At 51.6% G+C, this 11,685-nt stretch overlaps 1 protein-coding gene across 1 annotated transcript; it reads right to left on the bottom strand.

Annotated features, from left to right (window-relative positions):
• Positions 1-8,873: 8,873 nt before the first annotated feature.
• On the bottom strand, positions 8,874-9,806 carry LOC147646429 (olfactory receptor 14J1-like). The gene has a single exon (XM_086873470.1). It carries the CDS (start codon positions 9,804-9,806, stop codon positions 8,874-8,876), a length of 933 nt encoding a protein of 310 aa, XP_086729596.1.
• Positions 9,807-11,685: the final 1,879 nt, after the last annotated feature.

Below are 11,685 nucleotides of genomic sequence, written 5' to 3'. Positions count from 1 at the left end.
ATTGGCGCACCCAGTCTCCCCAGGTCCCCGCTGCCTCCACAGTGGGGTCCTCCAGATGTTCCCTGAGCGTGGCTCATTGTCCAGGGCTGTCTTTGCTCCCAGGTGGTAATATGATTTTAATATGCACCCGTGTGCAAGTATTTATGGGAAATGGGGAAGTTTATCCTGGGTAGCAGCGGCTAAATTGCCTGATGGGTTGGAAGAGAATAAGGGATGGGGATACAAATGCAAGGATAAAACAAGTACAAACTTCTTGACAGTGAACCCTTTTGGGACTTACAACACCAAAACCCCTTATTCAGGGACCTAAACTGGGATTGAAACATGAACATATAATTTGAACATTGGGATTTTTATTTATAACAATATCCCCCCTCTTTTAATTTGACCAGGCATCAGCCTGCGTCAACTTGTTGTTTCAGGCTCCTGGTAGTGAAACTTCTTTAGTCTTTGGTATTGGTCATATACCCTTTTTGCTTCTTTCAGCTCTGAACTTTCTAACATTAGGATCTTAGTTTTTCCCTTCTCTTGGGTTATTTCTAATGAGTTGTAGATCGTGCTGCTAGACTGTATTACTGAGGTAATCATTCTGATCAAACATGCGATGACACAGGGAAGAAATAACAGTCCTGCTAGTCCCGCTATACCAATGAATGCCACCTTTTCCCACCAGCCCTTAAAGGACCAGAAACTATCCCATCAATCAGTATTCAGGATCGATGTCCATTCTTGGTTCCCTAAGTAGGAGATTTTTCTGATCTCTTTAGAAATGTTCCAGATTACTTCACTTTTATCATCTATTTCTAGGCAGCATTCAGAGGTGTTGAACTTCCCACAGATTTCCCCCTCATCAGCGAGAAGGTAATCTACTGCCAGTCGGAGTTGGTACACCACTGTTCGGGTCTGGGAGAGGTGGTCACTTACATGATCAAGAGCCAGGGCTGTTTTGTTCCATGTTATTTCAATTACAGCTTGGAGCCTGATTATTCTGTTTAACATGTATATTGGGGTCCTGTATCCCCAGGACCCATCCTGGGCCCAGGTCGCTGGCCCATAAGTTCTTATTATTTCCTCCAGGGTCCAGACTGTTCCTTTCCAATTCTGGGTCCCTCCTGTGCTTATTACACTCCTCTTCTTCCTTTTTAGGGGCCTCTTTATGTTGTCATATAGTGGTATTCCAAGCTCTGAGCCAATCTCTTTTGGGAGCAGGAAGAAAGCTGGCTTTATCACCCCAATCGTGCAGCTACCTGACCAGTCTCCTGGTAGATGTGTATAAGCTGCATCCCCGCAGATCCAAAAGAAATCATCTGGGGCTTCCCAAAAACCCTCCCTGTCTTAATAAGGGTTCTCACAATACTTTGATAGGCTTCTAATTCCCCAGAAGGGATTGATCCTTTTTTCTGCACATTCATAAAGGTTATATCCTTTGTGATGAATGCACCCTTTTTCCCTCTTCTCTAAGGACCAATATTGGTTGGGCTCTTGGGGAACCCATTTAGTTCCTAGATTCTTCGTTATATCTTTTGCATGCCATCCGCCCCACCAGGATTCTATGTCTTTTTCCAATTTGTAGAATACAGTCTTCCCCAATTACCTTAGCCTTTAACTCCCATTTTTCCCTTCTCCTATACCCTGACGTTCTTTGGCCTTCCCCAGTTCATTTTATGCTTAAAATTTCTCGAGGTTTCAAGCTAATTCCCTCCCAGGGCCAAATATCAGACATTTTAGTACTCCCACACACCAAACAATCAGTTGTATTTAATTCCTTGCTGATGTTTTCAGCTGAATCAATGAAGAAGTTCTTCCCACTCAAATTTTCCTATTCTTCATTTCCCACGCTCATGTCCACTCTTTTCTCCTTTACCACATCAGGTTCACCTTTTACTGGTTCGTTCTTTTCAAAGCACAGCCAAGTATCCCTCATGGGACAGTCTCCCAGAAGACGTTCTCTAAAAGTGACCGTATTTCTGGTAATCCAATATGTTTTTCTGTTTTCTTGGCATTCTTCTAATTGTGATTTGTTGTAACAAGAAGGACTCAAGTTTGTGTGGACCCTTACCAGGGACCCTAGATTTTCCCCATCATACAAGGGATAATAACATTTCATGCAAGAGTCTGTCCCCATGGCATTGGTGAGGTGCATTGCTGTCACCAGACCTACCATGAGCCTTGTGATGATCCTTTTAGGCTCCCTGCAGTCCGTGACTCCCAAGAGTCCAGCAGGAACCATGTTTGATCTCCCCTGGTCTTACCTCTTGGGGTTTTCCTCACACTTTTTTGGGTGTCTGAGTCCAAGGCTTACAGCTTTATTATTTTTTTTGTCCTTCTCCTTTTTACTGTTGTCGGTTTTGGTCTTGGGAAAAGCTGCCCTGTGAGGGATATAGTCTTGGCTAGGGATTCGAGCCCTATTTGGGGTTCTTCCACCTTTTCAAGCAATAATAACAATAGTTACAAGTTAATGACAACTGGAAAACACTTTAGCATTATTTCACAAACTTTAAAGAAACACTTAACCACAAATGTTGCAGCCAAGAGATCACTTAACAACAACTGTTATAATTCCAGTTCCTGATTGGGGACTTTAGTCTCTGGGTTTCCTTCTTTAGGTTATTTTCAAGTCCTTGGTGTTGGGGACAACAGTCCAGTTAGAGGGATCTTTTTTGGAGTTTACTTCCCCATCTGGTGGTGCCACTGGTCCTTTAACTCGAGTTACGTGTGTCCACCCTTTTTCCCGGGTTCTCACAGCCGTATGTGTGGTGAGTTGAAATTGGTAGGGTCCTTCAAACTTTGGAGTGAGAGGAGAGTTAGCCCAAGATTTTACCAATACCCAATCCCCAGGGTTGATATGGTGTGTGTCTACCTCTAAGGGAGGAGTTTGAGGGAGATACCCTTTTTTCCTGAGGTTTTCTAAAGTTTTAACAACAGTTTCCAAATACCTCCTTGAGGTTTCCTCCCCTTCAGTATACTGGGCAGTGCTGTAAGGAGTAATTAGGAAGGGGAGTCCAAATAACATTTCATAGGGGGATACCCCTAAATCTGCTCGAGGTTGGGTTCTTATTTGCAACAAAGCCAAAGGGAAACATTTTATCCAGTCTAATTCTGTCTCCAGAGTCAGCTTGGTTAAGGTCGTTTTTATGGTCTTATTCATCCATTCTACCTGACCGGAGCTCTGGGGATGCCATGGGGTGTGTAACCTCCACTTTATCCCCAGGGCTTCAGTGGTTTCCTGGAGGACACAGGCAGTGAAATGGGGACCTTGGTCCGAGTCTATGTTATTGATTAACCCATACCTGGGGACAATATATTCCAAAAGTATTTTGACTACTACTCTCGCTGTTTCATTCCAAGTAGGAAAAGCCTCTGGCCAATGGGTCAGGTGATCTACGATCACTAGCAGGTGTTTGTATCCCTGTGCTAGAGGCATTTCTGTGAAATCAATTTGCACATTTTGGAAGGGTCTCTCCGCTAGTTCCCTCCCCCCTGGTACGGGTTTCCTCATCACTCGTTGGTTTACCCTTTGACATGTTACACAGCCCTGAGTGATGGCCTTTGCTATATCATAAACGCCTATGCAGATGTTCTCCCTCAAGGAGTGGTCACATAGACCCTGCGTCCCCCAATGTGTCAATTTGTGTATTTCATCCAATACCCTGCTGTTGCAGTCCGCAACTCCAGGATCTCGTCCAGGGAAGCAGCAGGATTCTGGGGACCAGCGTCAAACACCAACCGAGACAGGCTCCCGTTCATGAAACCATTTATTCAGCATGGGAACAAAGTCAGGTCCAGAACAGAGAGCCCCGAACAGAGGCACAGAAGGGGCTTTTGAGGGACAGAACTCTCAAGGGTTTCCACCTTTGAGGGTGGAGTTCAGGGTCAGGGACCAGTAGAAGCACACCAAGGGAGAACCCCTGAGGGACTCAAACCCAATCAGAACTCCTGGGCCGCCCTTCTCAAGGGGTTTGGGGTGGGACAATGTAACTCTGTGTCTCCCTGAGACTGCTACCACACCACTATAATATTTTTTCCCCTGATCTATCATGCTGAGCACCATGCAAGGCTGTAGAGAGGTCAAGAGAACCTCTGTTTTTAAAACTCTGCCCTGCAGCTATTCCTTACGGTGCTGTCAGCAGGGAAGACATTTTGTCTTCTAAAACCTTACTTCTGATAGTTTTTCCCATCTGAAAACTATCTGGGCCGGGGGCAGCACCCAGGGACCTGCCCTGCCTGGGGGAACTTATAACTGGATCTTATAACTAAGTATCAGAAACAAGGGCACACACTCTGTATTCCAGACTCCAACATTTTATTCTTATTCTTAATTTTCCATGTTTTAAGTACTACTATGTCTTCATCTACTTCAGCTTCTACCTCTTCTTCCTAATATTCCTATTCTTATTCTTTATCATTTTTTGGTTTCTGGAGGGTCTTATGCAGGTTTGAGCGGGGGGGGGGGGCGGGTTTGGGGATTTTTTCTTTTCTACTACTACTTCCTAAACACAACTTTCTTTTCTTTTGTTAAAATTGTGTGTGTTGCAGTCCAGCAGGCCACCGTCGTGTCCTGGGAGCAACACCTCCTGTCTGTGTCCATTCCTCATGGCCAAAGTGCCCCAGGATCAGCATGGAGTCCTTTCCGGAGGAGAGGAAATGGCCTTGGAGTCCAGCAGGGAGGAGCTGGAGCCAGTGTCCCTGCAAAGGGCCAAGAGCCGTGTGGCTGTGGCCCTCGGGGACCCGGTGCAGGGGTGCCGCTGGCGGTGCCAGGCTGCCGCTGGGAGCCGATGACTTTCCAGGGGCCTTCCCGGCCGGACGATGGGCCGGGATGCGGTGCTGAGCCCCGGCAGCGAGGGTCCCCCTTCGGGTGCCGCTTTGGGCTGCCGTGTGCCCTCGGGGAGCTGCCCCGGGGGTGCCGCAGAGCGGCTGGGGCCAGCTCGGCCTGCAGGGCCAGCGCAGGCCGGGGCAGCCCGTGCGGCTCCCTCGGGGCACCGGGCAGGCCGCAGGGCAGCCGCCATCTGCAGCCCAGCGCTGCTGGCAGCGGGCGCTGATCCTGTGGCTGTGCCGCCAGGCAGGGGCAGTGGAACAGCCCCCGCAGCCCCCACAGTGCCCACAGTGCCCGCCTCAAGAACGAGTGGCCTTTCCTGTGGGGAAGCGGCTGCCCAGGAGAAGAGACATCTTCCACCGTGGCTTGGGCTGCCAGAGGGCCAGGCCCGACACAGAGTTGCTCTTGCGGGCACAGCTCGGGCTCCTGGCACTCCACCCAAGCTTCTCGAGGGACAGGCAGCAGGATTCCCTCTCGGGCTAAATCTGCCAGTCTCTGCTGCCTGGCCTCTTCTCCTTCCTCGTGCAGCTCCAGGACGCTCACCTCATCCCAGTCATCGTCCTCCCGCTGCCAGGCCTTGAGCTGGCTGCACAGGATGTCGCAGTATTCCCTGCTGTCCTGAGCCAGCTCTCCATCACTGTCATCATCCCAGCTGGACCTGGAGGATTTTCTCTTTGCTTTGCCTCCAGTCACCTCCTGGCCATCCTGGCACAGCTCTTGCTTGCGGCAAGCTTCCCATTCCAAGAGTGCCCGGCGGCTCGTGCCTTCTCCTGGGGACAGCCGCTGCTCAGGAGATTCTTCCCAATCTGAGAATTCCCGACAGTGATCGCTGTCCGCCTGCCACGGCTCCTGCTCCCTGCACTCGCCACACTCGGAGACAACTGGGGAGGGCTCTTGCTCCCTGCCCTCATCCCAGTCCCGGAAATGCCAGTAGCTCCCCCATACTTGGACCAGCTCTTGCTCAAGGCCTTCATCCCACTCAGAGAGCTCCTGGCAGCTCTGGGCTTCTCCTGGGGACAGCTGTGGCTCAGTGCAGGCTTCCCCTGGAGTCCCTTGCTGGAACTTGTTCATTTCTCCTCGGCAGAGCTCTGGCTCTTCCTCAGCGCAGGACTCCACGGCTCCTCTCCTCCCTCTGCTTGCCCTCTCAGCCTCCTCCTGCTGCTCCCTCAAGGCCTGGGCTCTCTGTGAGCCGGGCCAGGGCCTGTGGGGCTGGGACTTGGGCTTCGCCTTCTCCTCCTCCGTGCCTGCAGTCCTCTGGCGCACACAGGTACCTGGACACAGCCACTGTCCTGGGACTGACCCAGGCCCCACAAGCCCTTTATATACCCCCCAGCTGGGGAGGGGCTCTGCCATGTCACAATGGACTTTGGGCACCGCAAGGTCCCGCGTCACCACGGGCCCTGACACACCGTGCCTGTGTCACAAAGGGCACCCCGGCACCCCGTGCCTGTGTCACAAAGACCACCCCAGCACCCCATGCCTGTGTCACAAAGGCCACCCCAGCACCCCGTGCCTGTGTCACAAAGGCCGCCCCAGCACCCCATGCCTGTGTCACAAAGGCCACCCCGGCACCCCGTGCCTGTGTCACAAAGGCCACCCCGGCACCCCTTCAACAGCCCAAGGCACCAGGAGCGGCCTGGAGCAGCCCAGGCCTTGGGGGATTGCAGCCCCTTCTTCTGAGCCGCTCCTTCAAATGATCAGGAGTGGCTGGGGCCAAGTGAAGGTGCAAAAGGAGACCGTGTGTGTCTTCGTTTGAAAGACAGGGGCCTGCTAAGGGATGCAGGAGGCTCCTTTGCAATGGAAAATGTAAACCCCCTCCCTCCCAATTATTATCCCTTTGAAAGGCACTCTCTGGCAAAGATAGGAGGACAGGAAGAACAGTTTGTGCTCCTTTTGCATGAATTGCTATTTGGTGAGCAGGGAAGAAGCCCCCCATGGAAATGATTTTACTGAGAGGAGCTGCTAAGCGAGAGCTGCCCCTGTGCCAAGCAAAATCCAAGAGCTGGCTAGCTGTGGGAACTGACTACCTATTAAAGCATTTAAAAAGCTGGATCCACCTCGGTGAGATTGACATTTTGCATACAGGCAAGCCCGGGAAATCTCTCTCTTGCTTCCACCTTTGAGGAGGTACCCGGCTGCCGGTCGGGCCGGGCCCCGCTGCACTGCGGCCCTTGCAGTCGTGCTGACAGTGGCCACAACAATCCTTAAAGCTTCAGGGTCCCCTGACACCCGGGCAACCGAGGAGGAAATTAAAGGAGCAAGTTCACTGGAGTCCCCAAAACCAACTGGAATAGGAGAATCAAGTAGGGATGAGGCCCATGAAGCCTGCGCAGCACAGGAGCAAAGTGCAAAGACCAGGCCTAGGGGCAGACACAACAATATCTAGGGGAGGTGTGAGGGCGCAGTCTGAGGGCATGGGTCCAGACACAGACTGGGGTTAGAAAGATGCAAAATACTGTGACGAATTGCAACCAATCGGGGGAGAGACACGGGAAGATTCTAGAAACATAACTTTCAGTGGGGTGACTTGATGAACGTATGAATTGCCATCAAGCCTTTGGCAAGTGCTTCCCAAGGCTTGAACTCAAAGCCTGCTGCTTCAGGGCTGAAGTCTTTCTGGCCCTGTGTCCCAGAAGGGCTGAATCACACAGGCTCGGCCTGGCGGGGCCGGGCTGGCCCCAGCAGTGACCGGGTGGGGACGGGAGGCTGCGGGACCCCGGCTGAGGCTGGGCCGGACCACGGCTGCTCACACCTTGCTGAGCCTAAGCCGTGCCCCGCTGCCGGCCCCCACTGAGCTGGAGTCCGCTGGGCTCCGGGAGGAGCTCCGGGTGGGTCCAGGCCCCCTCGGCCATGGCCTGTGTGGCACATGGTAATTGAAAGAAATTGGCCAGGAGTTTCTTTGTTCTAGTGTGGCACAGCATCCATGGGAGTTGCCTCGTTCTGTGGCACACCTTTCTAATGGGTTGCTTTTGTTAGTTGGATTTTGCCCCCATGAGAGCAGCTCTGTTACAAGGTAGCAAGGAAGTAAGGGGAAAGGGTACAGGAATGTCTAATAAGAACCTTTAAAACTCTTCAGAAACTGGTAAGTAATTAACATTACTAATAACCATCGGAGTAAACAAGGGATTAGACATTACAATGGGATAAGAACATTAACTGTACCTAACTAAACACAGTATTTTATCCGGGGATTTCTTGAGAGATTTTATTCATGACATGTGCCTGCAAGGATGCAGCACCTCTCTGAGCTGGGGGAGAGGCCAGGGCTGCAGAGGGGGGATGTTGTTGGCAGCTCCATGAGGACGCTCTGGGACGCTGCCCTGGGGTGTCCAGCGCAGTGGGGATGGATCAGCCCCTGCTCTGCTGCTCCTTCCCGTCTCCCCCAGGGACCTTGCAGAGCCCCAGCCATGCTGTTTGCCCCCAGCCTGCCCACGGCCACCCTGGGGCTGCTCACGGGGGTTTTCTGTGCTGAGCTTTGGCCTGGCCGTGTTCTTGAGAGAGCCTGGGCAAGGAGCCTGGAGCCCCCAGGCCCTGCCCTGAGGCGTCAGCGCTGCCCCAGCAGTGCCCATGGCCTGTCCCTGCTGCAGCCCCGGCACTGCCACCCCCAGGGCTGTGCCCGGCCCCGAGAGCACTCAGGCCCTGCAGCAACACCAGGGCCAGGAGGGCAGCGGGGCAGTGGCACGGGAGCAGCACTGGCAACACCAAGTGCTGCTGCTCCTGGGCACAGCTGCTGTGCCAGCACTGATCTGCCCCAGCTCTGCACACAGACACTGCTGCTGCAGCTCCAGAGAAGGGAACAAAAGGGGCATCTCTGCAGAAAAGTTTGCTGGGAGATCCTTTAGTTCCTTTAAAGCCACCAAGACCTCAGCTCCTTATTGACATAGTGTGTGGGCACAGGGAAGGTGAAGAGAAACAAAATGAGAAATGGCACAAATAATGACATTTTATTGTGGACAATATTGAAAAGTAAAACAACAGAAAAGATCCTCCAAAATTAAACCAATAAGAAATATCAAAGGTGGCTTTTATTACAAGTGATTTGCAGGAATTAGCCAGCAGTTTAATGTTTTTTAAACCATCCAGTGATCATTCTCCACACTGCAGCCTTGAGCTCCTGGTTCCTCAGGCTGTAGATGAGGGGGTTCAGGGCTGGAGGCACCACCGAGTACAGAACTGACAGGGCCATATCCAGGGATGGGGAGGAGATGGAGGGGGGCTTCAGGTAGGCAAATGCGGCAGTGCTGATGAACAGGGAGAGCACAGCCAGGTGAGGGAGGCAGGTGGAAAAGGCTTTGTGCCGTCCCTGCTCAGAGGGGATCCTCAGCACAGCCCTGAAGATCTGCACATAGGAGAAAACAATGAACACAAAACATCCAAGTGCTAAACAGACACTGACTGCAATGAGCCCAAGTTCTCTAGTGTAGGAATTGGAGCAGGACAGTTTGAGGATGTGTGGGATTTCACAGAAGAACTGGTCCAGGGCATTGCGATGGCACAGGGGCAGGGAAAATGTATTGGCCGTGTGCAGCAGTGAATAGAGAAAGGCACTGGCCCAGGCAGCTGCTGCCATGTGGACACAAGCTCTGCTGCCCAGGAGGGTCCCGTAGTGCAGGGGTTTGCAGATGGACACGTAGCGGTCGTAGCACATGATGGTCAGGAGGAAAAACCCTGCTCCAAGGAAGAAGAGAAGGAAAAAGAGCTGTGCAGCACATCCTGTGTAGGAGATGTGTCTGGTGTCCCAGAGGGAATTGTGCATGGCTTTGGGCACAGTGGTGCAGATGGAGCCCAGGTCAGTGAGGGCCAGGTTGAGCAGGAAGAAGAACATGGGGCTGTGCAGGTGGTGGCTGCAGGCTACGGCGCTGATGATGAGGCCGTTGCCCAGGAGGGCAGCCAGGGAGATGCCCAGGAAGAGGCAGAAGTGCAGGAGCTGCAGCTGCCGCGTGTCTGCCAATGCCAGCAGGAGGAAGTGGCTGATGGAGCTGCTGTTGGACATTTGCTGTGGCTGCACATGGGGACCTGTTCATGGACAAAGGACAGTGGCAAGTCAGGAGAGGCTGCTTTGAGCCAAAATTGGGCCATTCCCTGTAGATTATCCCGCTAGGACTCACCCACCCTTCTTTCTGCTCTGGGAAAATCTTCACCCAGGTCCCTGCCTGTGCTCCAGCTGTGCTGTCTGAGTGTGCCAGGAGCAGCCAGGCCTGTGCCTGGGGGCTCTCCAGGAGCCATCCCTGCCCTGCTGCCCTGGGTTTGTGGCCATGCAGGAAAGGGACAAGGCTGGATATTCAGGATTTGTCAGAAGAATCACTCCTAATGCAAAAGGGCTTGTTGCCATCTGCACACACACTTCTAGAGTATAGCAGGAGTTGGTTTTAGGAATTGTTTTACTGCCCAGAGATCATTCTTGGTTCATTGAGGTCAGAAATCCCCAGCATTTCTGCTGCACTCAGAATTTCCCACTGAGAGATGTGAGAGGCAAAGGATTCCCTGTGGCTTAGGGAAGGTGAGGGGCTGGATGGGCTTGTTCCCAACTGCCCTGGGTTTGCACCTTTGGCTGGAATCAGAGCACAGTCACACTCCTGTGTCACCCTGGCATAAACTAGACCCTGCCCAGAGCAGAGGGATCCCTGAATGTCTCACCCTCTCTAAAGGTCTCTGGGCAAGGGCTCAGCACCCCCCTCTGCCAAGGACACTCACGGCTCCCTTGGCAGAGCCAACAGCATTTCCTCAGCTGTGGCATCTCTGCCCTTCCCTGTGGGACATTCAGGGAACTCTGAGAGGCTCTGGCACAGATTTGCAGCCAGGAGGGCAGCTCAGAGCTTGGAAGGACACAGCAAGGAGATCCCCAGGTGTGCCCATGATGGGATCTCAGGGAGGGGGCTCAGCTCATTCCCCTTTGCCATGGACTGCTTTGCCCACAGCCCCACAGGTCACAGGGAAGCTGGGACACCCCATTCCCATGGACACACCTGCCTGGCAGCAATCCCAAGGGCAGGGCCTGACTCAGCTGCTGCAGATGCCAGAGCCTCCCTGAGAGCCCCAGATACCAATGACTATATCAGAGCAGTGCATTTAGGCTGTTTAGGAGGCTCCCAGCAGAGAGACTGAGCACCCAAACTTACAATTCTGGCATCTCTGTAAATGTTCCAACATTACTTTGCAGATTCTCGTGTGTCCATTTCAACTCAGAATGTTCTGTGATTCTGGGATTACAATTCCTCTTCTGCTTCTCTCATCCCCCTGTTGTCTATAATCAAAAGAGAAAAATAACCTTCTGCAACAGTGTTAGAACAGTAAAGTAAAAACCAGACCTTTTTTGGAAGCTTCTGGGTTTCCCAGTGGGGATGGGGCACACCCAGCCCCTTATTTCAACAATTTATTAAGGTTGATTAATTAGGATATTTAACAGAAACATTCAATAGGAGATTCAGCTGCCCCAGTTACACACCCCAGGGTCAACCCACTGGAGTAGGTCCAAGGGTTTCTTTGCCCCACTTTTTGTTATGACTGCTCACATTCTGGTTAAAATACAAATTCTTGTAGCTGCTGTCCCTGATCATAAGACTATACAGTATTTCTGAAATGTATTTAGAAGGTCAGATAATTATTCTAAATTCTAAGAGAAAGGTTAGGAAATATACTAGAGTTAATTAAGGATAATAGTTACATAAGTATATACTAGTAGTTCAATAGAGTTAATTAAAGATTATAATTTTATAACTATATAATAATAGTTTACGGATCTAAAAATGAATTAAAAGTTTATAAAAAGCAAAAATCTTTTTGTCATCATCCCAGCTTTCCCACCCTGCTTAAAGCAAGACATTGAAAACAGTCTCAGGAAAGCTCCTGATCTTTACAGCAATCCCAGGCTC

This window comes from Cyanistes caeruleus, unplaced genomic scaffold (genome assembly GCF_971803275.1).
Source record: "Cyanistes caeruleus unplaced genomic scaffold, bCyaCae1.hap1.1 HAP1_SCAFFOLD_99, whole genome shotgun sequence".
Taxonomy (NCBI): domain Eukaryota; kingdom Metazoa; phylum Chordata; class Aves; order Passeriformes; family Paridae; genus Cyanistes; species Cyanistes caeruleus.
The sequence above is the reverse complement of the archived record's forward strand: the minus strand, read 5'-3'. Positions and strand labels throughout refer to the sequence as shown.

What these genes read in the sequence shown, in the direction of transcription:
- LOC147646429 (XM_086873470.1), bottom strand. Translation starts at nt 9,806, where the DNA reads ATGTCCAACAGCAGCTCCATCAGCCACTTCCTCCTGCTGGCATTGGCA.